This window comes from Bison bison, unplaced genomic scaffold (genome assembly GCF_000754665.1).
Source record: "Bison bison bison isolate TAMUID 2011002044 unplaced genomic scaffold, Bison_UMD1.0 scf7180017864244, whole genome shotgun sequence".
NCBI lineage: Eukaryota > Metazoa > Chordata > Mammalia > Artiodactyla > Bovidae > Bison > Bison bison.
Window position 1 is genome coordinate 725,162 of NW_011494816.1, and position 25,712 is coordinate 750,873.

The following is a 25,712-nucleotide window of genomic DNA, read 5'->3' on the forward strand; positions in this document are numbered from 1 at the left end:
ACTTTTTTATTTGAACTCCCACTGGTGTTCTCTCTGATGCAGGTCACCCCTCCCCTGAGTGAATGAGCAGAGCACAGGAACAGCTGTTACAGCAGAGGCTTTCCTACTGGAGGCGGCAATGACCCAGAAAGGAGATGGAGGGGGTGCCAGGGGCATGCCCTTCCCTCGGCCATGACCCCAGTCCCGACCCAGAGGCATGGCCCAGGTGAAGGTCAGCCCTCCTAAGAGGCCCAGGGTGCCAGCTCTGATTGTGGGGGCCAGGGCTGAGGTGGTACCACCCATGCTGGGGCCCAGAGGGGCTTTGCAGAGATCAGCCCAAGAAAGCATCACTCAGTGATGCTGCCATACCTTCAGGGGCTGCTCAGACACCCAGAGCTGTTTGTTCCTGGGCTCCGTGGCCATGATGGTTGTGTGGGTGTCACTCTGTTGGGACAGTTTTTAACTCCTCTGTTCCCACCTCAGTTTCTGCTCTGTACTCTGTGTCTAACCTACAAGATGCCAGGCTCAGAGTATTGTGAGCCCCTTGAGGGTGAGAACCGTCATCAGTTCGTGTCTCTTTCCACCTAAAGATCCCAGCTTCCCATCTGGCACACGGTAGATGCTCCATAAATGCCACTGGGACCAAATGAGTTAAGTCAGGAGTCTGAGAGTCAGTGGAATGAGGGGTGGGGCATTCCCTGCAAAAGCCTTCTGGGTTCTGGTCACTTATGTACAACCTCAGGGGCCACCAGTTGAGCATAGGAGAGACCAAGGCAAGTGAAGCAAAGGTACTGGCCTTGAGCAGGCAGCCACACTCCAAGATAAATGTGGAAGGGCCAGGACTAACTCGGTCCAAAAGCAGCGATATCAGGAAGAGCCTTCAGAAGAGGGAGGTCTGTGCAGAGGTTTGAAAGATGAGCCTGAATGTGCCAGGCAGACAGGAACAAAGGGCATCCTGGTGGAGAAGACAGCTTGGCAAGGGCATAAGGCACAGGGTGAGCGTGGGGTGGGCTGACCAGGAGAAAGTCGGAAGGTCAGCAGAGGTCACTCATGGGAGATTTTGGATCTCAGAGCAACAGAAGCTACAGGAAGGATGTAGGACCAGATGTCAGCTCTGAATGAAGACCCATTTCACCATCCGTCTAGTGGACCAAAAGACTCAGCAGGAATGAGAACCCTGATGGGCTTTCACAGGGGATGAGGGACCCAGGGGCAGCACCAAGGAGGGTTCCTGGTCAGAAGCTAGCTTTGAGGTGAGGCTATAAAGGCACTTGAGGGCCCTGGCTGCTGCAAATCTTCTCAACAAATCCTATTACCTTCAAAGCTCCACAAAAAAAGTATTAATCGAAACAGCAATGGCCCAGTAATGTAATCATCTCCTCTCTGTGTGATTCTCAAAATGCTCTCGGCCCACTGAGAGTCTGCAAAATCAAACCCCATTTTGCAGTTAGTGAAATGGAAGCCCTGTGAGGTCACACGGAGATTGGTGGTGGAGCCAGATTGAAACCCCGGGAGCAGTTCCATGTCAGCCCTGGGCCTCAGATTCAAAGCCCAGTTCCTTGTCTGGGAGGGGATCCCCGGGGCTGTCGGGAAGCCCATAGTACAGGTCTTCCTCTTCCTGTGCTGGCCCCTCTGTGCCTGTGTCTGAAGCCTCTTCTTCCTCTTTTGTCCTTGGGGACCTCTGCTGGGAGCTAGGCACAGCTGCCTCCCGCCGCTGCTTCTCTGGAGGCGCATCCTCCGTCGCAGGGGCATCAATCAGGGCAAAGTCGTGGAAGCGGTCCAGCTGGCACCTGCAGGTCCAGGACTCCGGAGGCGGGGGCTGAGGTTCCGCTTCCTCAGGTGGAGACGGATTAGGGCTGCTCCCCTCACTGGAGCCCACGTCCAGGTCATCTTGGAAGGAAGCCAAGGGTGCAGAACCCTGGGGACAGGTCGGGGGACTGCAGGGGTAAAGGCGGAGAGGGTGAGGGTAGCCCTGAGTCAGACTGCCTGGGTCTGAACCCCAGCCATGAGCTGCAAGGGCCGGGATAGGTGAGTTGACCTGTCTGAGCCTCAGTTTCCTCCCCTGTAAAATGGGGGAAATACCAGCATTCGCTCCTATGGTTCTCCCCAAGGTTTATAGCAAATAATGAGTACAAAGCACTTTGCATGAGGCCTGGCACATAGTAGGTGCTCAAGAAATGGACCATTATTATGTTATCCAAACCAGGTCACTCCTCTGCCTCTCCAACCACTCAGGGACTCCTTTGGGCTACCGCCCCTGTCACACTGGGCGTCAACTTCTGTCCCTTCGTCTGCCTCCCCCAGTGGCTGAGGGGCTCCCGCAGGGTGGGGCTGTGAAGGCCTGGCAGGGAGTAGGTGCCCAGGGATGCTGGTGGGTGAGTGACTACAGGCTTGAATGAGGAATATTCATGTTCCCGTTCGTGAATGGCTGGGGACAGGGTGGGGGTGGGGGAGGGGATGGAGAGACCTGCCTGAGGCCAAGAGCATGTCAGCAGCAGAGCCTGGATTTGAACTTAGGTCCCGCCTGGCTCCTCATGGTGAGAGTTCAAACTACTCTGAGGTAGGAGTGATTATTCTCATGTGAGGAAACTGAGGCTTGGCAAGGTGAGGAGCACTTGAAGGTTACACAGCAGAGGAGCTGGGGCTTGAACCAGGCCCAGGTGACTACGCCCAGACCCACGCGTCCCCTCAGGGTGTCCCCAGTCACCCTCAGTGGCCCACACCCCCTCCTCCTTCACCCCAGAACCCCCCTGCTCTGCACACTCACCTGAGCCTGCCCTGACTTGGGTCTCCTTCTCCCTCATCCTGGTCCGAGCCCCTGTGGATGACCACGGCGGCTTCCAACCAGGTCTGAGGGTCATGAGGGCCACTTTCTCCTCCATCGCTGGCTCCTGGCTGCTGCTGTCCGGGTTCCGGGTCCAGGAGGGGGCGGGGGTCCTCACTGTAGCTCATGACCTTCATCTGGATGTGGCTGAAGTCAGGCAGGCTCTGGTCATAGGCGGCTGCCTCCCACAGCCTGACGTAGGGGGGCTGGGGGCTGAATGGGGGTGCAGGAGACAGCAGGAGAGAGAATAGGCAGATAGGCAAAGATTTGCTGTGTTGTCCTCTGGCCCGCCTGCTCTGAGCAGCGGGTCTCCCTTGATCTCCAAGAAGCCTCTGGGAGCAGTTACTGTACTCAGTTCATGGATGAGGAGACTGAGGCCCAGCAAGGTAAGCTGAGTAGCAGAGCTCAGACACTCAGGCCAGTGTTCCTTTCACCCCGTGTCTCCAAAGTGAACCCCAAGGCTGCAACTACCAAATGAAGGTCAGTTTATATTAACTGGGAGTTTGCTGGGTTCCAGACAGTGGCCTGAAGGCTTTATGCTGTTTATTTTGAACAAGCCCTTGAAGCAGAGCCATCGTTCCCATTTTTTCAGATGAGGACACAGCAGCAGGAAGGGCCCAGCGACTGAGTGGTCCTTGTGGGCCAGGCTCTGTGGGTTAGCTCATCGAGTCCTTGCTGGAACTCTGGGAGCTGCTGGGGGAGGCTGAGGCACAGACACTGGCTGGCTTGCCTGGGTGACTCAAACCTAGGGAAGGGGCTGGGGTTCCAAGCACCACCTTCTCCACTGCTCTACGATCCAGGGCTAGGGAGTGACAAGGAGGAGCCCAGGATCAGGGCGACCTGAGCCCCAGCTCTATTCCAGCAGCTCTCTCCGTGTGACCAGTCCTGAGGCTGGTCCCAATACCCACCCAGGGTCTATCTGCCTCAGTCCCCTGGGATATTTGGTCACCGAGGTGCCAGGGACAGAAAATACCATCACCACCTCCTTCCCCAAGCAAAACAGAGAATGTCCCAGAGCCCTGGCCACAGATCCTGGATCTGCAGCCTGGACTTCTGAACACAATCATCACAGCTTCAGGGGTGGGGAGGGGCGACCAAGTCAGGTCACCCCTCCAGGGCTGCCGTGTTTTGGCAAGACAGCACTTGGCACTTCCAAGGATGAAGGCAGGTCTGGTCTGGTATTGACTCTCTGTGAGGTTTGAGTTTGTGATTGCACTTCTTGAGCCTCAGTTTCCACATCTGTATAAAGGGCCCGACACTACCACGCCTTTCATAGATTCCTATGAAGACCAAAAGAAGTTATGGGCACAAAATGCCTGAGTTGGTCTCTGGTGCTTTTGGAAGCGTTTCCTACCAATGATGGCAAAGGCTTTTAGAGGGCCTGCTATGGTCCAGGCTCTGTTCTTAGCACTTGGCTTATAAAGTCTGCCATCCATATCACAGGTTCCACATCTGTGGATTCAACTAACTGTGGTTTGAAGATACTCAGGAAAAAAATTTTAGAAAGCCCCAAATAGCAAAACTTGAATTTGTCACACACCAGCAACTATTTACATAGCATTTACATTATATTATACAATCCTAGAGAATTCCAAGGACTGTACAGTTCATGGGGCCACAAAGAGTCAGACAGGACTGAGCGACTTTCACTTTAATTATATTTACAACTATTGACATAGCATTTACATGCTATGTATTAGAAGTAATCTAGAGATGATTTAAAGTATATGGGAGTAAAGTTTAAAAACAAAATAAAATTAAAACTAAAAAAAATAAAAGCAACTAGACTATTAAAAAAAATAAAGTATATGGGAGGATGTCTTACATTATAAACAAATATTATGCCTTTTTATATAAGGGACTTGAGCATCTGCAGATTTTGGTGTCTGAGGGGGATCTGGAGCCAGTTCCCCACAGATGCCAAGAGATGATTATTATCTCATTTAGCCCCTCCACTGAAGCTGTATTTGAAATACACCGTATCTGTATTTCAAAGATGGGGCAAAGAGAGGCAGGTCAATTTCCCAAAGTCACTCAGCCAAAAAGTGGCAGGGCCCCAGGGCTATGCCTTGGCCATCATTATGCCTCTTTTTTGCTAGCGTAGTAGTCATCACCACTGTGTGGGATTTAGGGTCACACCTATTTGGCTGCCACTAATTCGCTGTAAGGCAGGACAAAAAGCCCCAAGCCTCAGTTTCCTCATCTGTAAAATGGGAACAATAATGAACACCTCATAGACTTGAGAGGCCAAAACAATCTATGATTTCTGAGAGTCTGTTCTCAGTAAGTAAGAAGGTAAAGCCAGAGCCTGCAGCAGAAGGGAGACACTGCCCCTCTGCTCATGCCCCACCCCCTCACTCTCCTCAGCAGGGGGAGACTGGCCTGAGGGTCACTAACCCTCCCGTCCCTCCACTCCACCCAGAAGGCTCAGCACCCACCTCTTCATCTCGGCAGCAAACCCGCTCTCCAGCAGGCCCAGCGCCTTCGCCTTCGTGGACAGCACACCTTGGAAGTCAGAGTCAGCAGGTATGAAGGTGATCTGTAGGGCAAAGGGGAGAGGGCTTCTCTGTAGCTGCCCGCACACATTCGTACTTGCTGCTCCCCCAGAGCAGGGGCCTAACCTCTCCAGATACCCTGGGACAGAGACCTCACAAGGGAGCGCAACCTGTTTGACAGGAGGGCCCAGCACTGCTGGCTATCTGGATCTCTGGGCTCCTGCTCCCAGTGGCCCTTCATTCACCCAGCAAACACTCCTGGAGCATCGGCTGTGTGCCAGGCACTCTTCTAGGCAGTAGGGGGCAGCAGTGAGTGAATGAGACAGGCACCCCTTCCCTGGGGGAGGTCATATCTTGTCCTGCCTGACATGGAGCAGGCCCTTCATCCGTATCTGGTGAATGGGTGAGAAGCAGGTATTGTCAGGTGTTTCCTGGCACCGACAAAGGCTGCGACAGAGGACAGAAAAGGGGGTGGCCGGGGTGGTGCCCAACCCTGACCCCTGAACTCTCTGGGATCTCGAGGTCTCTGCAGGTGCCACACCACAGGTGGGCATGGGGCAGTGGAGGGGAGGCAGGTCACAAAGGAGGCAGTGGGATGAGGCAGAAGGCGCCCTGCCTTTGGGGTCTGAGAGGCTGGGTGAGCAGCCTTCCTTGGGCAGGTCATCACTTCTCCCAGAGCCTGTCTGTGATCCTCTGTAAAATGGGGTTCACCTCAAAGAGATATTTGCAGCGCTGTTCACAATGGCCAAAAGGTGGAAGCACCCTAAGTACCCACTGATGGAGGACTAGATAAACAAAATGTGGTGTATACACACAAAGGAAGATTATTCAGCCTTTAAAAGAAAAAAATGAAGTTCTGACATGTGCTACAACATAGATGAACCTTGAGGAAATAAGCCAGTCGCAAGACAAATTCCATAGGATTCCACTTATATGAAGTATCTGCTGCTGCTGCTGCTGCTGCTGCTGCTGCTAAGTTGCTTCAGTCATGTCAACTCTGTGCGACCCCAAAGACAGCAACCCACCAGGCTCCTCTGTCCCTGGGATTCTCCAGGCAAGAACACTGGAGTGGGTTGCCATTTCCTTCTCCGAGGCATGAAAGTGAAAAGTGAAAGTGAAGTTGCTCAGTCGTGTCCAACTCTTAGCGACCCCATGGACTGCAGCCTACCAGGCTCCTCCGTCCATGGGATTTTCCAGGCAAGAGTACTGGAGTGGGGTGCCATCGCCTTCTCCAGTGAAGTATCTAGAATAGTCAAATTCGTAGAGACAGAAGGGAGAATGGTGGTTGCCACAGATAGGAGCAGGGCGGATGGGGAGTTATCGTTTATTGGGTATGAGTTTCAGTTTTACAAGATGAAAAGCATTCTGGAAATCGGTTCCATAACAATGTGAATGTAATTAACACTGAAAAGGTCACTTAAAAATGTTTCAGATGGTAAATTTTAGGTTATGTATATTTCACAATTTAAAAAAGCAGGATTAGTATTGCCTGTCTCCTGGCTGTGAGGATTCCATGAGATAATACATAAGGTGTCCTTCAGCACAGTGTCTGACACATAGTAGCTGTTCTATAAATCATGGTTCGACGCTATTGAAGATGAAATTACCTGACTTCTCTGAGTCTTGTTCTCCTCAACTGAAAATTTCCTCAACAGATATTTGATAAGACCCTTGGGCTTCCCTGGTGGCTTAGAGGGTAAAGAATCTACCTGCAATGTGGGAGATAGGTTTGATCCCGGGTGGGGAAGATCCCCTGGTGAGAATGGAATGGTTACCCACCCTAGTATTCTTGCCTGGAGAATCCCATGGACAGAGGAGCCCGTCCAGAGGAGCCCCAGAGGAGCCTGGTTTGCTACAGTCCACCGGGTCATAAAGAATTGGACACAACTGAGAAACTAACACTTTCACTTCACTTTACAGTGTCATACCAGGTTCATAAGCAGCAACCTCCTTTCTCCCTTCCCATAGAGTACAGTGAGTGAAAGACACTTGTCTGCACCATCCAAGCCCAAAATGATGGGGAGAAGGGAATGATAGCTGCAGGGGTTCTTAGAACACCTGTGAGTAGTAAGCTTCCCCCAAATGTCTGGAAATGAGGGAGGGCCCTGGGTATCTTCCATAGCCATTAAGTATGTCCTGCACTTGCCAGATGGTTCTGTATTTCCTAGAAGCTTCCCTTTCCTCCAGTCATCCTCTTCTTCATCATCATAATCACCACCATTATCTCCATCAACATCATAATCGTATCATCACCATCAGCACCAGCACCTTCATCAACAGCAGCATTATCACCCTACAGCATCATTGCCATTGCCACTGTGAAAGCCTGGAGGAGAAGGAAAGTCCTGAGCGTCTTACAACACAAAATCTTTTAAAAGAGGGGGACAGGCAGAGTTGAAGCTGGGAAGGGGAGATCAGACCATGAAGACAGCAAAGCATCAGGCTAAGGAATTCAGCCTTTATCCAGAAGCATAGGGAGCCCTGGAGGAGTTCTCAGCTGGAGAGTACACAGACAGATTTGTGTTTGGGCAGAGTTCTGGGCAGTCCCCAGAGGGAGGAACAGAGGGATGATGGAGGGAGGCCCATGGAGAGGTCAATCCATCAGTCACCAATCAGGGGTCTGGTCCTGGGCTCCAGCAGAGCAGGCAGGAGTGAGGAGTAGGGAGTGGGGAACTTGGGGGTAGAAGCAGAAGCCAGGCAAAAAGGTCTAGCCTTCCCAGCCAATCCTTCCCCTTGCCCCATCTCAGCTAACAAGCACAGCATCCCTGACTGTCCCACTGGCTAGATTTGTCCCAATTCTTCCTCCTCTCAAGCCCGAAACCCTGCTGACCACTAAATCTGAGCAAGTCTACTTCAGAAATTCAATAAGGTAAGCAAGCTGGAAGTACCAGGGCCACACCTAGCCACAGCAGGTACTGTATGTTTGATGAACTGGAAATGTCTTCTCCACACCTACAGCCTTGGGTTCAAGTTCTGCCTTAATCTAGGAGATGATCATCTCTCACCTGGACCACAGATGGAACCCCCCCACCACCACCACTGGCCAGTTGCTCTTGAAACTTCCTCCTCCCAGATGTCAGCCTGATAACTTTCCTGAACTGCAAAGCTGCTCATGTCCCCCTCTTGTCCCATCAACTACAGTGTAAGGTCCGAATGCCTCAGCATGGCATCCAGGCCCCGTGGGCCCAAGCCCCACTCCCTCTCCACCTTCCCTTGCTCCCCGCACCCTCCAGTCACCATGTCGACCCACTTGCCTTGTTCTTTCACCTCATGTCTTTCTTCACCCTATTCCTTCTGCCCGAAATGTCTTTCCTCATTTTTTCTGGCTGGTGAACTTCTACTTTACCTACAAATCCCAAATCATCTTCTCTGTGAAACCCATTCCCTCCCCAGCAGGCAGAAAATTGACTCCTCCACGAGACCTCCAGTCCTCCAAAGACAGGGACAGCCTAATTCACACTGGTATTGGCTACCCCTTACCCCCATATTGGGCTTCCCTGGTGGCTCTGCTGGTAAAGAATCAGCCTGCAATGCAGGAGACCTGGGTTCGATCCCAGGGTTGGGAAGATCCCCTGGAGAAGAGAAAGGCTACTCACTCCAGCATTCTGGCCTGGAGAATTCCACGGACTGCATAGTTCGTGGCGTTGCAAAGAGTGGGACACGACTGAGCAACTTTACTTACTTACTTTTACTTTACCCCCATATCATAATTGTCTAATTCTATTCCCTTATATATTTCTTTCAATCCAGAAAATTCCCATTTGTCAGGCTCTGAGACAGGAGAGAATCTGGCAGGGAAGATGGGCATCAGTATTTGCTGAGAGCTCCGGTGGCCCAGGCCCCAGTGAGATGATGTGGGAGAGGGGACCCTCGTCTAGCACACCTCCCTGGCTTACAACACACTTGCCTTCTCTCCTTAGTGTGCTGCCCTAACAGCCTGCGTCCCTGAAACACACATCCACATCTGTGGTCACATACCTGCACATACATACACAGACCCGCTCAAAGCCACGACACTGATCCTGAGACAGCTGCCTTCGAATTGGCTCCAGGCCAGGCGTGACACCAGGTCCCCACATACAAGACCCTATTGGTTCCTCCCACCGGGCCACGTAAGTCTCAGGGAGGTAGGGGATTCTTCTGCCAGGGTCACAGAAGTGGGGCACAGGGAGGAGAGATCTGAGGCCTAGCGGACACTGAAACCTGTGCTCCTTCTACACCACCATGCAGCCTCTGCAGCACAGGAACACGTGAATCCGTCAACAGTTATTCATTAATACTCAAGAATATTCCCTGTCCCCATCTCTCTCCCTCATCCCCACAGCCACTCTGCCCCCCTCCCCTTCCCCGCCCACAGCCAGCTCTGTGAAGGGGGCCAGGGCAAGAAGGACCCTCCCCCCATGCTCCCCCATAGCCATTGCCTTGCCGTCCCCCAGGGTCCAGGCTCCTCATTGGGAGGATGACGATCAAGACGGTGGTGACGTGGGTGGCTCGGCCCCAAGGCCTTCTTCTCCCAGTGACCTCTGCTCAGGGCATTGCACAGAGTCGAGTTGACTGTAAACTGCTCAGAAAATGACTACAAACCAGCCTGGACCGCTCCAGCGCTGAATAAACGCTCTGACAGCCAGGGGCTGCCTGGCAGAGGAAGCAGGGCTGGGAGAGCCTAACCCAGGCCCTGGGAGCCTCCTCCCTCCACCAAACCCCAGCACAGCCACCCAGGCGAGAGGTGAGGAGGGGGCTGCGGGGGAAGGGGCGGGGAGGAAAGGGAAGGTGGTGGCTGCCTGGGGACTGGAGTCCCAGATGGCAGGACCAGCGGGGTCCTTAAGATACACCCTCTTTCCCAGCCCCCTCTTCCTGACTCACACATTCTACAAATGTGGAAACTGAGACTCAGAGAGGGAAGGAGCTTAACCAAAGTCTCCCAGGTAATTAGAGGCAGAGTGCAAGTTAGAATCCGTGCTTCTTTCCTTGTCTCCCTGGATCTAGCTGACCAGCTGCTATGTGACCTTGGAAAAGCCACTCAACCTCTCTGGGCACCAAAAGATTACAACACTTGATATGCCCATTCCACATGTTTGTTGGGAGGATCAATAACAGTAAGGGTGACAGCCTTTCACCTAAATATTATACTCTACAGTTCACAAACTGTTCATCTCTTCTCTGTTCTCCATAATAACCCTGAGGCTGGGAGAAATAGGGGCCCAGGGCCTCATTTTGCAGATAAAAGAAACTAAGGCTCAGAAAGACAAAGGTCACATGGATACTTTGGAACAGAGCTAGAACTAGAACTCAAGACTCTCAAACCAGTGCTCTTCCCATCATTAAGTCACTCATTAAAACTCCAAAAGAGAGAGCACTGCCCAAGCCATGAGGTTCCAGCTGACTCATTCAGATCTCTCAGCAGCTCTGGGACACAGGGACCGTCCTCCTGAGGAAGGTTATGCTTTAGGCACCACACATCTGAGCTCTGATCCCAACTCTGATACCCAGGAGCTGAAGGAACCTCACTTTCTGAGCCTCAGGCTTCTCCACTATAAAATAGAACTTCAAAGATACCAAAAAGCTCAGGATGGATGCTGAACTTCACCAGGGATACAGGTGTGACTGGCAGGCAGCAAGCCCTCAGGAACTCTGGTTTCAAGAACTTGGATTGTGTCTCCCGCATAGTACCTAGTTCAGGGCTCCAGATTCAGGGGACTTCTGATTAATCTTTATGCTAAGGGATGGATAGATGGATGGATGGATGGATGCTCAGGAGAGTGGAGATAAGAAAAGAAATGGTAAAGGGGAGAGGATGACAAGATGATTGAAGGATGGGGGACTGATGCCTGGAATAGAGGCACAGCCCCAGACCCTCCTGGGCCCTGGCCCCCAGCCCACCTGTTCCCACTGTTCCCACCTACCTTGGGGTAACATTGGCACATGCTCCAGATGACGCCCCCGATCACCATGACGCCTCCCATGGCATAGAAGGTGCCGTAGACCTGGGGCCGGTCGTGGCTCATGAGGAACGTGCCAAGGGCCAGCAGGAAGAGCCCCAGCACGATGAAGCCGATGCGGAAGGTCTTCTCATCAGTCATGGCTGCCTGGCCAGGCCTGGCCTGTGAGCCACCTGCAGAGGGGTGCCAGCAAACCAGCCAGCTACCTACACACACACTCACACTTGAGGAGTGACGCTCTGGGATCGCTGCCGATCAGGACTTAAGCCAAGAGGGAGGCAGGCTCCCTGCAGGCCCAGCCCAGCCACCAGGCACACCCCGTGCTCCAGGCTGGAGGAGTTACGCACAGGCGGCTGCGTGCCCCCACCTTCACCCCTCTCACCTCCGCTCTGGCCCTCTGGAGCGTGTGGGAATCCGAGTGAGGGAGACGGAGGGAAGGGGAGGTTCCAGGGCTGAGCCCCAGCCCAGGCTTTGACATCACCTCATTTCCCTGTGTGGGGCTGAGCTGGGTGGACAGGCAGCCTGCACCATCCAGCCAGGGGAAGCAGGTAACTACTGCAGCCAAAAGGCATCAGAATGCCACTGGGGGATTCCAGGATCCCACAGGCTGGCATTTTAGAATCCTGAAGAATTTTAGACTCTTCAAGGTCATGGGCCCACCTGGCCACTAGTTACGAATGGTGCCTGCATGCAGGGCTCTATTTTAAACATGTGATATGTATTAACTCATTTAGGGAACCCTGTAAGGTGGGCACTACTATCCCTACTTTATAAATGAAGACACGGATACATAACTTGCCCAAGGTCACACAGGCAGAAAAGACAGGGCAGTTGGCGTTTGAACCTAGTACTGTCCCCAGGTGAAACTGCCTAACTGCAGTGCAAGGGTTCAACGTGCAGGTTCTGGTGGCCATACAGACCTCCTGGCTTGGCTTCTGGCTCCTCTACTACGGGGCAGTGTGGTCTTGATCCAGTTGCCTCCTGTGCCGCAGTCTTCCTCCTCCCTACAATAGGGATAGTGATAGCAACTCAAAGGCCTGGGCTCCCTGGATCCCTCTGCCCCCTTCCCACGCTCTGCGATGAGCTGGCCATGAAAGGCTCTAGTGGGCAATGCCCCTCTAGGGTGCGATTGGTTGATAGTGAGTTCCTTGCCTCCTAACCTAGGAAGATGCCCTCATTCTAAGAATGACATTCTAATGGTGGAATTTCAGTCCTGCAGCAGGCTGATGGGAAAAATCAGATTCTCATAGAGGATTATAGGAAAATGATGGTCAACAGTATCTGTAAAAAAAAAAAGCATAAACTTGTTTGTACGGGGTTGAACTGGCTCTGAATTGGCGTTGCAGGATAAAAGGCTTTCACTTGGCATCCTGACTTCATAGGCTCGGGGAATCTTCCTGTTTGTCATTGCCACCCTCTCCCTCCCCCCAAACGCAAGCTGTACTGGTTCCCAACACCACACCTATCCTCACATGATACACTCTGGTGTCACTGCCCACAGCGCCTTGGAGTTTCATTATGAAGCAGTTTCTCCTTCACCAGCCCTCAGATCCAGCACTTGACAGTTTGCAGGAGGTGTCCTGTAGCAGAACTCAGGTGACCCTTCCAGTGAGAGGTGACTGAGAGGTCAGAAAGGGCTGAAAGGCACAGGGCGACATCTCCGTTTGGTGTTTTCCGGGCTGACCTTGGCCTGGTGGCTCTGCACTGGGCTTGAGTTTGTTATCTTTGGTTGAATGTGGTATCAAGTTACCTCCCAGGGGTTGTGGAGAGACGTCATATGATAGAGGGGAAAACGCTTTGCAAACTAGGATTATTTACAGGGCAGAACCCCAGGTGGCTCAGGGGTAAAGAATCCACCTGCCAAAGCAGGAGACGCAGCAGTCACAGGTTCGATCCCTGGGTCAGGAAGATCTCCTGGAGGAGGAAATGGCAACCCACTCCAGCATTCTTACCTGTAAAACCCCATGGACAGAGGAGCCTGGTGGGGTCGCAGAGTAGGACACGACTGAGCACACACCCTCCAAGGAAACACTATTATCATAATTTTACACAGGCTCAGAGAAGGGAAGCTACACGCCCCTCCCAGAAAATGAATTCGGGGCCCAGAGGGGCTTCAGCCTGCCCTTTCTGGTCCTGGAGCCCCGGCCCACGGCGGCGGGAATAGATCTTGGTCGCAATCCAGCAGGAGCCTCTCGCGCCCCCTGGTGGCCATAGTAGCACGCGCTTGGCTAGGTGCTTTCACATCTCTTCAGTTCAGTTCAGTTCAGTTCAGTCGCTCAGTCGTGTCCGACTCTGCGACATCTCTTAGGTCGTGCCAGAGTCCCGCAACCCCGTGAGGCTACCTCTTCCGGTTACCCTGCATATTTCACAGGCGAGGAAACTGAGTCCGGGGACATCTCTCCAAAGATCTCCCCAAACTGAACTGGGGGCTGAACGCGGACCTGGATCCATGCAGCCCCAGTCGCATTGTAGATGAATCTGGTCCTTAGGGCTTCCTGAGAAGCCTCCTGATCACCCCAGCACTCTCCTTGTTTCCCCATCTTTTCTTTCCTCTACACTACTCACCCACTTTCTGCCTTTTCTCTCCTTAAAACAGGTTGGGGGCTGGGAGTGACAAGAGTAAGAAGCTCTGGGACAAGTAGGTGCTCTGTAAAATGGGTCTAATCTAACCTCTTGCACAGAGCCATGGTGAGGGTGAAATGGGGACAGGTGTGTACAGCGCGTTGGAAGTATTGGGTGAGCCATGGTTCCCACTCGCCTCTCACCTGCCTCTGACTTCTGCCTTTCACCCCTGCAAAGCGGGGTGAGCCTGAGGAGCAGTTGCAGAGTCTACCATCTTGCAGCAGAGGGCGCGCTAACCACTGTTTTCTTCCCCGTTTACAGCGTTCAGCGTCTCTGCAAGATCTTAAAAGCTGCGCCTGCAGGTAGGTGAATATCACACCCATTTGACAGAAACTGAGGCTCTCAAAGGCAGGATAAGCGGCCCAAGATGGCAGAGCCTGTAAAGAGCAGAGCCAGGGTTCAAACGAGGCCCCAGGTCAGTCCTTGTTGAGTACCTGCTATATGTAGCTCACTCCGAGGTGTGGGTGTCTGAGAACATGGTTATTCAGCGTGATGGCTGGTGGCGGCTCAGATAAGAGTAAAGAGTCTGCCTGCAGTGTGGGAGACCTGGGTTCAATTCCTGGGTCAGGAAGATCCCCTGGAGAAGGAAATGGCAAACCCCTCCACTATTCTTACCTGGAAAATCTTGTGGACAGGGAAGCCTTGGCAGCCTACAGCCCACGGGGTCCCAAAGGGTTGGACACGACTGAGCGACTTCACTTTCACTTTCTTTCCTGTTTCGCGGGGCACCGAGATACGTCTGAGGTCCAGCAAGTGCACAAAGCAGCCAGAGGCAGAGACTGGGGAGGGGGTGGCCCAAGGGAGGAATGAAAGGACAGAGTCACAGGAGGGATTCTTGAGAAGCCAGTTGGCATTCTTCTGTCAGGGCAGGAAAAGCAGTTCAGGCAAAGAGATCAACATGTGCAAAGGCCTAGAGGCAAGTAAGCACTGACACATGGCTGGAGGTAAAACCAAGTGCTGCGCGCATACCATCCCTACACTGCAGAATCCTCCCCCTCTTCCCCTACCTGCGCCTCCATGTCGGCTCCACCCTTCCAGCACCTGGATATCCTGGCCACCATCCTCACCTCCTCCCTCTCATCCACATGCTATTGGCCCTGCCTCTGGGACGGAGAGCTTCCCTGATAGCTCAGTTGGTAAAGAATCCGCCTGCAATGCAGGAGACCCTGGTTCGATTTCTGGCTGGGGAAGATTCCCTGGAGAAGGGATAGGCTACCCACTCCAGTATTCTTGGGCTTCCTTTGTGACTCAGCTGATAAAGAATCTGCCTGTAATGCGGGAGACCTGGGTTTGATCCCTGGATTGGGAAGATCCCCTGGAGAAGAGAAAGGCTACCCACTCTAATATTCTGGCCTGGAGAATTCCATGGACTTTATAGTCCATGGGGTTGCAAAGAGTCGGACACAACTGAGAGACTTTGACTTCAGTGAGACAGAAGAATCGAATCACTTCTAGCTCCCACTACAGCTCATCATTCTGGTCTGAGGCCCATCATGTCTGTCCTTCTAAGTGGTCTCTGCTTCTCCCCTTGCCAGCTGCAGTGTCTTTTCAACCCAAATACCAGGTTAGACCATGTCACTTCTCTCCTCAGAGCCCTGGAATGGTTCTCTTCCCTATCAGAGTAAAACTCAAGACTTAAAATGGCCTATAAAACCCTAGATAATCTGCCCAGCCTATCACTGCTCTGAGATAGTCTTCTGCCACACCTCCCCTCACTTACTCCACCCCAGTCTCCCTGGCTGCATGCTTTTCTGGGAATAGGCCTTTGCACCTGTTCATCCTTCCACCTAGAATGCTCTTCCTCCAGATATCTGCACAGCTCCCTCCCTTGCCTTCTTCAAGTCTGTATCCAGATGTCAGCTTCTCTGGTGTGACATTCAAAACTGCAGAACCCCTCCCCCAGGTGTTCCCTGCCCTCCTTTCCTAATTTACTTTTCTCCACAGCACCATCAATTACACTGTACACATAAGTTATGAATCTCACCACTTGTCTGAATTCCCCCACTAGAATTCGAGCTCCTACAGGCTTGGGGCTTTGTTTTGTTCATTGTTGGATCTCCAGGGGTTAGACCTGGTCGACTCTCAATTCATATTTGGAAATGGAGGGATGGCTATCAGCTCCAGAGCAGAGGGAGGCCGGAGAGGAAACGCAGGCAGGAAACCTGGGGTCAGGCCAGGGGAGCCAGCATCTTTCAGAGGCCAATGGGGAGTCTCCAAGGGAGTTATGTGGGGAGTGACACGGGTTGGATTTTCATTTTGTACCCATCCTCTGGTTCTGAGATCAGGTTGAAAGAAGCAAAAGGAGACGGTGGAAGTGAGGGGCAGTCACCAGACTCTAGCAGAAACCTAGGGCTATATAGATTAAAATGAACACTTTTTAAAAGAGCTGCTGAAGGGATGGAGAATGAGGGAATTTTCCAACTGATTTGAGGTGGTGAGCTCCAGGGGGTGGGGTCATTGGTCAACGCAGAGGAAAACAGGGCAAAGGAGGAGCACAGTGCAAGCAGGGGAGAGGCCTGAGCCCAGAATGTCCCTGATGTCCCAGGCCTGGGGACAGGCATCAGAGGTGAGCTCTGAGTGATGGATAAATAAACTGGTCAGCCGGCCTGGGAGGAAAGAGGCCAGAAAGAGAACCAGTGCCTCCTGGGGGCTGGGTTGACAGACCCAGCCTCATGGGGCTGCTCAGCCTGAGTCCTTCCCAGTTCACAGTCGAGGCCACTGCAGCTCAGAAAGGACCCTGGCTTGTCAGGAGACTGGCTCCATGGCCCTGGTTTTGCCTCCAAGGAGCTGGTGACCTTGAGCAAACCACTGCCCCTCCCGGGGACTTTCAGTTGGGACGCAGATGACTTAGGACTATAGAAAAAGTTTTTCCAGTCTTCCAGCCCTCCCCAACTCCTGCCTCTTCCAGCTCCTGCTTGGCAAAGGTGGTGCCTCCAAATCACACCTGCAACTCATTAACTCACCTGCCTGGGGGAAATTCCTGTCTGGAGGTAGGAGTGAAGCTGGGCTTTGTTTCCCAGCCTGGAACCCCTTTAACCCCTTAGGAATTACAGAGGTCCTGATGAATCCCTTGCACTTCCCACAGCCAAATCCCCAAGGTACACAGTGAAAGCCGGTGTGTGTGCGTGTGTATGGACGCATGTGCCTGCACCTGTGCATCTCAGGGTCCCACAGAAAGGTCAGGGCCAAGCCAGAATTCAAACCTGCATCTCCATCACAGCAGGAAGTACAAGGCACACACAAGGAAGAGAGAGAGGAGTACAGGATAAGGATCCGGGATCTGGTGATGGGGAAGGGAGAGGATCCACAAATCCACGAGAAGAGCCACAAGATCTGGCTCAGGTGGCTGAGAGAGGGCCCGGGAATGACCAGGATAGCGGACCTTTTTTGTTTCATTTTCAGTCAACAAATATCTACTGAGCATCTTCCACGGGCCAGGCACTGTTTCTAAGCTTTAGGTAAAGAAATTGTATATATTGTATGCATATAATAGTAAAGGAAAGAAGCAAGAATACCCCTGCTCTTGGAGAGCTTGCTGGGGTAGAAACATAATAAACAAAGAAACTTTTAAATATTTTTAATTTTAAATATTAAATGATGACAGGTGTTATTTAAAAAGTAGAGCAGGAAGGAGGCTGGGAGTGCAGGGTGCTGGGTGGGATAACAGTTTTAACAGATTGGCTCAGGATGGCATCTTGAAGAGAGGTTCAGACAAAGATGTGAGGGGCATGAGGAGTAAGCCTAGAGGAAAACTTCCAGAGAGAGAAGACAGGAGCAAAGGCCCATAGAAGGGCCGACTGCAGCAGAGAGCAAGGGCAGGGACCGAGACCCACCCACACCATCCTCGATAGAGATTTCATTACTCAGAGTGACCTGGGAACCACTCAGGATTTTGAGCCCAGGAGGGGTGTCACGCATCTGAGTTTGATCAGGCTCATTCTGTCCAGTGGGCTTCCCTGGTGGCTCAGACAGTAAAGAATCTGCCTGCAATGGAGACCGGGTTTGATCTCTGGGCCAGGAAGATCCCCTGGAGAAGGGAATGGCTAACCACTCCAGTTCTTGCCTGGAGAATTTCATGGGTGAGTGGCCTGGTGAGCCATAAGTCCATGGGTTTGCAAAGAGTCAGCACAGCTGAATGACTAACACTTTCCATTAAACTTTGAGGAGACGTCAAGGGACCCCGGCAGAACAGGGAGACGGGATGGCAGGTAACGAGCTGGTCCAGGCCTACATGGGAGGATCCAAGGCCTGGAACCAAACCAGGCCTGAATGAAAACACATTTATTTATATGAAAAACTTTTATTCTCTGTGATTTTACCTCTCTTAGACTCAGTTTCCACACCTGTTAAACGGGGACACTACCTGTGGCAAAGAACTTGAGGATGTGAAAGAACTTCAGGGAGCCTGGCCTGGTAAATGGGACGCTCCTCGGGGAATGCTGTACCTACACAGCTGATTCTGACTGAGCCCCAGGACTTTGAACTCCTGCTTGCGGAGTGACCCTCAGAAGGTTACTTAACCTCTCTGGGATAGTTTTCTCATCTGTGAATGGGGTATGACATTCTGGAAGTAGACATTTCTATCATATCTGGAATACAAGAGGTGTGGAGCTCCCTGTCACGGGAGGTCTAGGAGCAGAGACGCCTAGTGGAGGGGGGTCACCTCTACTAACAAAATCCAACAATCACTGCATGCTTAAGAGATGCTGCCACAGGCTCAGAAGTCTGCATTTATTGTTGGCTACATTAGCATTGAGCTGCAGGTTCAGTGTGATCTCATAATGTCACCTGCTATCATCTCATTTAATGCTCAGAACTCAGCTCTCTAAGGTAGGGGCTGGTGCCTCTGTAATTCCCATTTAACAGATGAGGAAACTGAGGCAGAGAGAGGTACAGTCACTTGTCCAAAGTCCCTCAGCGGGTACCTGGTGGAACTCATGCACAGATGGTCTGAATTCAGAGTTCATGTTTTTTTGGTATAACCGAAACTCAATGCATTACTTTGGGCCACTCCTGGCTCTGCCTCTAGGCCCCAGTTTCCTCATTAGCTCAAGAATATTTCCCAGCTGACAGCCAACAGTAGCGGCCACGTGAAAGTGGCATCTTGGGCATGCTGGGCCCCAGGGACTGCAGCCCCACCAACATCACAAGGGGCCGCAGAACCACCCAGCTGGGCCCAGGCAATCCACAGAATCACGAGAGATAATAAAATGGATTTACTTTCAGCCATTTGTTACACAGCAAGAGAAAAAACAAAACAGCATTCAGCAGTATTTGTTGACTGCCTGTGTGTACCAGGCACTGGACCAGACACTTAGAAGAAGCCCATCATTGGTCTCCAGCTTCCAGGCCTGCTAGAAGACTTTAACTTCCACCCTCTGTAATCTGAACAGGGCCCGTGAGGGAGCATGCAGCCCCAGGTGCTGTCTCTCCAGAGATGCCACCGGCAGCAAAGATGAGGCTCTCATAGCTAGGTGGAGGCAAGGGGGGCTGGGCCCCAGGCAGGGCATCCCCCGAGGCACTGCGTTCCAGGTCTTCCTCCACAGGGGACGCAGGTAGTATCAAGGGTCCCCCAGCCAGTGGGCAGCACACAGCCTCCTCGTAAGTGGGGACGGTAATCACCTTCGGGGTCCTAGAGGGACAGAAGAGAGGCTAACAACAGGGGTGGGGTAAAACCCGACGGCACACCAGGGAGAAGGGGAGGGAGGCTATGGGCTTCCCTGGGCCCGCGAACACCGCTGGAGCTTGACAGCCGCCAGCCCTTGCCCACCTCAGCTCCTTGACTCTGCTCTCCCTCCCTTGTAGTCAGTTCTCCATTCAGTTAGCTCTCCACCTGGGCTCTTCACACCCTCTGTCTCCTCAATTCTCTCTGCAGGGAAAGTCCTTCCCACCTCCCTGGGAGGTGGGAAGTCAGTTCCCACTTGTCCTTGGAGTCTCCATCCAGGCTCTTTTGACCAGGCTCTGCCCTCTAGATTCCAAGAATAGGTCACTTGCATCCCAGCCACACCAAAGCTGATGGAAATGAGGCTGATCCTCCGTCCTCTCAGGGCCCTGGAGAATCATCTGTGGGGAATCAGTGTTCCTTCCCTTCCCAGGACCTTGGGGGTAGGAATGTCACTGATCCTATGTCTGGGCTGCTTCTGCTTTGGGAAGATACTGCCACATACAGGGGCTGACAGGTGATTCTGGAGGTCCCTTCCCACCCCAAGTGTCTCTAAGGTTGATTATGAGTCACAGCGTTGGCTGGTTCAGCTCCCTGCTCAGCCACATTGTCAGTAGGAGATCATGGGTCAGTGTTAGGGAAATTAAATGAATAGTCTTGTTTAGGCTTCAGAGCCAAAGCAGAGCAGGCCTCTGACCTTGCTTCTAACCTGCCTGGACACTGCCCTGACTGTGAGTGACTGTCTGCTGTGAGTGCAAGACTTGCAGCACCATAGATAAGATGCAGGAGAAATCTTGAGATTGTTGAGCCGCTAGAGGGGGCCCTGGCCAACCAAGCCCCAGGCTTAACGACAACATTCCAAGTTTTACAAGACAAAATAAACAACATTAACACGAAGCCAGCAATGGCAACCCACTCCAGTACTCTTGCCTGGAAAATCCCATGGACTGAGGAGCCTGGTAGGCTGCAGTCCATGGGGTCACTATGAGTCAGACACGACTGAGCAACTTCACTTTCACTTTTCACTTTCATGCAATGGAGAAGGAAATGGCAACCCACTCCAGTGTTCTTGCCTGGAGAATCCCAGGGACGGGGGAGCCTGGTGGGAGGCCGTCTCTGGGACCGCACAGAGTCGGACACGACTGAAGCGACTTAGCAGCAGCAGCAACACGAAGTCAGAGCTGCAATTTGGTCACAGACTGATGATGATGTGAGTTTGCCACCATCCTGGGATTATAAATGGGAACCCCAAACTGCAGTCTTTGAAGTCTCACCCACAGAGCCGACCGCTACCTACGACCCTTTCCCAACTGGGACTCTAGATGTGCTGTAACATGGGACTTCCCAGCGCTGTTTAAGTCTGGATGTTGGTCAAAACCCAATTTGGTGATGTATTCTCTGGTCTATTTCTCTTTCTTTTAATGTTAGTATGTTGAAAATAAGTTAGACAATTCTCTAATAAATATCCGTATTACTTATTTGTATATAACGAGTGGCTTATTTTGTTAACAAATCCTGTGAACCTGAGATGAAAGTGAAAACTTTTGCAACCAGTAAGTAACTCTATTAACCTGAGTCCCAGTTTCCGCATCTGTAAACAGGGACGATACGGGCACCGACCTCACAGGACCATATTAAGATTAAATGAGGTAACACGGGGCACTTCAGCCAAGGAAGCTGATAAGGGGTCCCACCCGCCTCTGACTCACACTGTCATTTGAAGTGAGGGCAGACAAAGAATATCACTCCTGGAGGCAGGCAAGCTAGGTTCAATTGCTATGTGACCTAGGCTATGTTCATACCCAATCTGAGCCTCTTTTTCCTCATCCGTAACATGAAGATAACAATTTCTATTTTATAGATTCAGGGAAAGGGAAAATGCTTTGACAACTCAGGAAAATATGGGTGATTAGGCTTCCAGAAGCCCACATCTCCTGCCATGCTCACCTCCTAGCCATGCCCCAGCCACTCCCTACTTCTCCAAGCCTGGGAGACACGAGGCAGGCTTTGGGTACCCCTGGCACTGCTTCAGCAGGCAGCAGCTGGCAGGGCAGGGCACAGCTGCCAGGTGAGACCAGCCCACAGCAGGAAGTTTGCTTAGAGGGCAGAGGTGCAGTAGCCCTCACACCATCTCACCTAGCCAGCTGGGCCCACCCAGCCCCAGGTCACCACAGTCATGGTCCCGAAAGCCAGAAACTTGGGAAACATGAAGCCTGAGGCAGGGGGACCACATGGCACACTTGAGGTGCAGACCCATTCATGGGTTTTCTGGACGTGGCTCCCTGCAGCTGGGTGGGGCGGGCAGGCCGCAGGCTGTGGTCCCCGTGCTCAGGAAGCTTCGCTGAGCCTGGTGGCGACAGGAGATCCGAGCCTAGCACCAGCCTCTCCACCATTCAGCTGAGTCAGACAAACAGTAGGGAAAGGGGAAAGGGGCCGGGGGTGAAGCACTATTTGCCCTCCACTCAAGCTCTCTAATCTCATTTCACATTCGTGACGAGCCTGGTCAGTCATCGCACAGGTAAGCTAGGGCCACACATCAACTAAGCGGCCAAGCCCCGGCCCACACCAACCGTCACACCTCCCCTACCCGACCCCTGATCTCTCCAAACCTCAGCTTTCTCATCTGTAAAATGGACCTGACACTGCCTTTTAAGCAGCGAAGCTTAAATCAGTGGGCATGAAAGGACATCATCAAATGAAAGCAAACGAAGAGGACTGAGTGTTGCAGTAAATACACCTCCCCATCTATCATCTCGTTTGAGCCTAACGGCAATCCCAGAGAAAATTCCAGGTTTGACGGGAAAAACCAGATATGGCTCAGAGAGTCTAAGTCAAGAACACACAGCTTAGGAAAGAGTGGACATTGACAGCCTTATGTCCGACTAGACCCGTGCTTTTTTCTGCTGTTCTCACTGTGGTTGGGAGTGGGGAATCCCAGAGGCCTCCCACCCAGGCACTTCATCTAGGGCTCACATTTCATATGGGAGCCCCTGAGAGTAGGGGTTTTATCTGTTTTGTCCACTGCTTCATTGTAAGTGCCCTGCAGAATTAGGTACTCAGTAAATGTTGGTGAAATGCATGAAAGAATAAGCAGATGAATAAATGAGGACACTGAGCCCCCAAGAGGGAAATGGGCCCACCAAGTCATCAGCCTAGATGGCCTTTGTCTCTAACCTGGAGTTACCCACAGAGAACAAGGTGCCTGGAGGCAGGGACAACTAAGTGACCTTCCCATGGGGCCCAGATGCTGGGCTTTCAGTAGGAGGGCCAGGATGGCTCAGCCCCAGGGACAAAAAAGAACCATTAGCAGAAGCAGCCTCACCAACATGAAGCCATCCCAGCTCTGAGTCTAAGACATGGTCTCTGAACTTGATGGACCATGAGTACCCTGCAATGGGTGAGTTCCCCCCTGGCTCAGCTGGGAAATAAGGCTGAGTTCCCCCACCTGACATGCAGCTGTGGCCCGGACCCTGTTGGGTCAACACGACTGTGTGTATTGACAACATCCACTCTCTGTGCTCAGGTCAGGCTGGGCGGGGAAGGACAGGTATCCTGAGGCATGATCTGGTTCCAACCAATAACTCACTGAGTGACCAGATAGGTCACTGGTCTCTCTGAGACCCAGGTTTCTCATCTGAGAAGTGAAGAGGCCCCAAGGTCCTGCCCTTCCCTCTAAAGTCAAACCAAGGCCTGACCACTGGACTAAGGGACTTCCATTGAACACTCTATTGTCTGTGACCTCAGGGAGTCCCAGGCCAGTAGCAGGGACTAATCTGTTACCTTCTTTAACTCAGGACGCATTTACCTCTCTAAATCAGGGAAGAAGAGTGCCCAGGGTCCCAGGCCAACTCACGGATATCTGGTTTAGCCCTTAGTGCATGCAAATCCAGTGCTTACAGAGTAGTGTGGGGAACGAACACACACCTCACAGCCCGCAGGCTCTGCCGCTTTCTAGCTGTATAACCCTCACCCTCTTTTTCTGTAAATAGTACTTCTTACCTTGCAGGTGGGCTGGACTGGGGAAGGTACATGCAGGCCCCTGACATATGCAGGCACAGCAGACGCTTGTTGAAAGAGTAAGTACATAATAAGAGCATGTAAGATACACGCATTCTCAACAGGGCAAAAACTGGTTCTGGGAATCTTGCTGATACTGTGTTTATGTATAAAGCACAGATATACATGCAGACCAAATATACAGTATATCTGTGGTATTAACATTCCATGAGGGAGGATTAAGGGAAAAAGGCCTAAACAGTCTCCTGGGAGGGAGTGATTTAGAAAAACATGAGAAATATTATGTAAATGTAAGATTTTTTCCTCCATTGCCTACCTCATCCCTGGGCTTTTGCACACTCCTCTGCCTGCTTAAGACACCCCTCTCCACCTTATCCACTTGAGGAAAAGTTGACATTTGTTGTACATCTATCATGTGCCAGGCTCTAGGCTGAGTTCTTCGTTTACATCATCTCAGGTAAGTACTATGAGCTGACTCATTGGAAAAGACCCTGATGCTGGGAAAGACAGAGGGCAGGAGGAGAAGGGGGAGCCAGAGGATAAGGTGTTTGGATGGCATGGCATCACTGACTCAATGGACACGAGTTTGAAAAATCTCCAGGAGACAGTGAGAGACAGGGAAGCCTGGTGTGCTGCAGTCCATGGGGTCGCAAAGAGCCAGACAGGACTTAGCGACTCAACAACATGCAACTGCCATACAGGCATTTGCTACATTTGTCATTCTTATGACTCCTGTTTCATTTCTGATGAGATGTTGAGGTTCAGTGGAGTTGCATAATCTCCTGAAGTCCCATAGCTAGTTAGTGACAGAACCAGGAGAGGATCCCTATGGGTCTGACTCCTGTGGGTAAGTTCTTAACCCCTACACTACTCTGCCCAATACCATGCTAATTTCTACTGCTACTTCCTCCAGGAAGCCTTCCTGGATTTTTCCATGTCCCACAGGACCACGTCTGCCCTCTTTCACAGCTTTAACTACTCTGATTTGTCAAAGCCTGCCTCTGTCAAGGGACTTAAAACACTTTCAGGAGTGCTGATCAGCCTCCAGGACCCCAAAGCATAGGTAAAGCCTAGACCAGAGGAGAAACCCCATGGGAGTTTGCTGAGTAAATGCCTGATGGTGTGACCGGGCCCTGCCTGTGGCCCCCACTCCCCGCAGCTGCACCTGACCTGCAGCTCTCCTTCTCTGAGGACTCCACAGTGAGGTAGTACAGGTCCCTGGAGAGGTGGTATGGGTTCCATCGAGGCAGCTTCTGGGTGCTGGCCTTGACTGACCACAGCAGGCCTAAGAGCAGCAGCAGGCCACCTGCACCACAGCAGAAGAAGCTGACCGACCTGAGCAGGGCACTGGGGGCCCCAGGCTCAGGGCATCCAGTGGGTGGGGCCGACTGTCCAGGCGGGGGGCCTGCATCTCCTTCACTCCACCAGGCGAAGCAGAGAGTCCCAGCCACTAGGACCACCGTGCCGCTGACCATCATGCAGTAGCGCAGGGTGGAGGCCACGCGGGCCCTGTCACAAGTCTGGACAGAAAAGGAGAGAAAAGAAGAAACAAGCCCTGTGAGAGGCCTGCTGGGTACCAGATGTGGGTTTAGTCCTGCCTGAGATCACTGAGCAGTCTCGGAGGGGACATTTGACTCCTCTGTGCCTCTGCTTCCTCATCTGTGGAATGGAGGTGAGGCTCCCAGCCCTCCAGGGCTGCTCTGAAGGCCATAGATCATGTGTCCCAAGGCCCTGGCACCACACCTGGGACCTGGCAGGACTCAGTAAGTGCGGCTGTTTCCTGCCCAGCCTTCCCCCAGGACTCAGAGGCCTCATCTGCTTGGTGGTACGAGATTCCTCTCTGTGTCTCCTGCAGGCTGGGAGGGAGAAGAGTGAATCCTGTGGGGTCCGCCAGGCCTGCCAGGAGAGGGGCTTGCTGCTTATGCGTTGTCTCACTTCACCCAGGTCACAATCTCGAAAGGGTGATGCTCTTATCTCCATTTGATAGGCTTCCCTGGTGGCTAAGTTGGTAAAGAATTTGTCTACAATGCAGGAGACCTGGGTTCAATCCCTGGGTTGGGAAGATTCCCTGGAGAAGGAAATGGCAACCCATTCCAGTATTCTTGCCTGGGAAATTCCATGGACAGAGGAGCCGGGTGGGCTACAGTCCATGGAGTTTCAAAAGAATCGGACGT

General features: G+C 52.3%; 2 protein-coding genes and 1 long non-coding RNA gene across 4 annotated transcripts in view; 1 reads left to right on the forward strand and 2 right to left on the reverse strand.

The window, feature by feature from the left end:
• On the reverse strand, positions 1 to 11,737 carry BSND (barttin CLCNK-type chloride channel accessory beta subunit). 2 transcript variants are annotated; one of them, XM_010847117.1, is made up of 4 exons: positions 11,202 to 11,737; positions 5,242 to 5,342; positions 2,747 to 2,950; positions 1 to 1,916 (listed from the first exon to the last, which is right to left on the reverse strand). In XM_010847117.1, the coding sequence occupies exons 1-4, from the start codon at positions 11,376 to 11,378 to the stop codon at positions 1,505 to 1,507; spliced, it is 894 nt and encodes a 297-aa protein (XP_010845419.1). In that variant the 5' UTR covers positions 11,379 to 11,737; the 3' UTR covers positions 1 to 1,504. The 2 variants fall into 2 exon arrangements, with proteins under 2 accessions (XP_010845419.1, XP_010845418.1); XM_010847116.1 differs by having other exon boundaries at positions 2,747 to 3,016.
• LOC104993739 lies at positions 9,742 to 18,230 on the forward strand. Its single transcript, XR_825866.1, has 3 exons — positions 9,742 to 10,024; positions 14,121 to 14,161; positions 18,188 to 18,230. It is a non-coding gene; the product is annotated as an uncharacterized LOC104993739 (long non-coding RNA).
• Positions 18,215 to 25,712, reverse strand: part of TMEM61 (transmembrane protein 61) — a 13,959-nt gene continuing 6,461 nt past the window's right edge. The window contains exons 3-4 of the mRNA XM_010847115.1: positions 24,709 to 25,058; positions 18,215 to 19,491 (exon numbers count right to left, since the gene is read on the reverse strand). Of these exons, the coding sequence (XP_010845417.1) occupies positions 19,224 to 19,491; positions 24,709 to 25,058 (618 nt within the window). The 3' untranslated portion in view covers positions 18,215 to 19,223. The remainder of the gene's footprint in view (positions 19,492 to 24,708; positions 25,059 to 25,712) is intronic.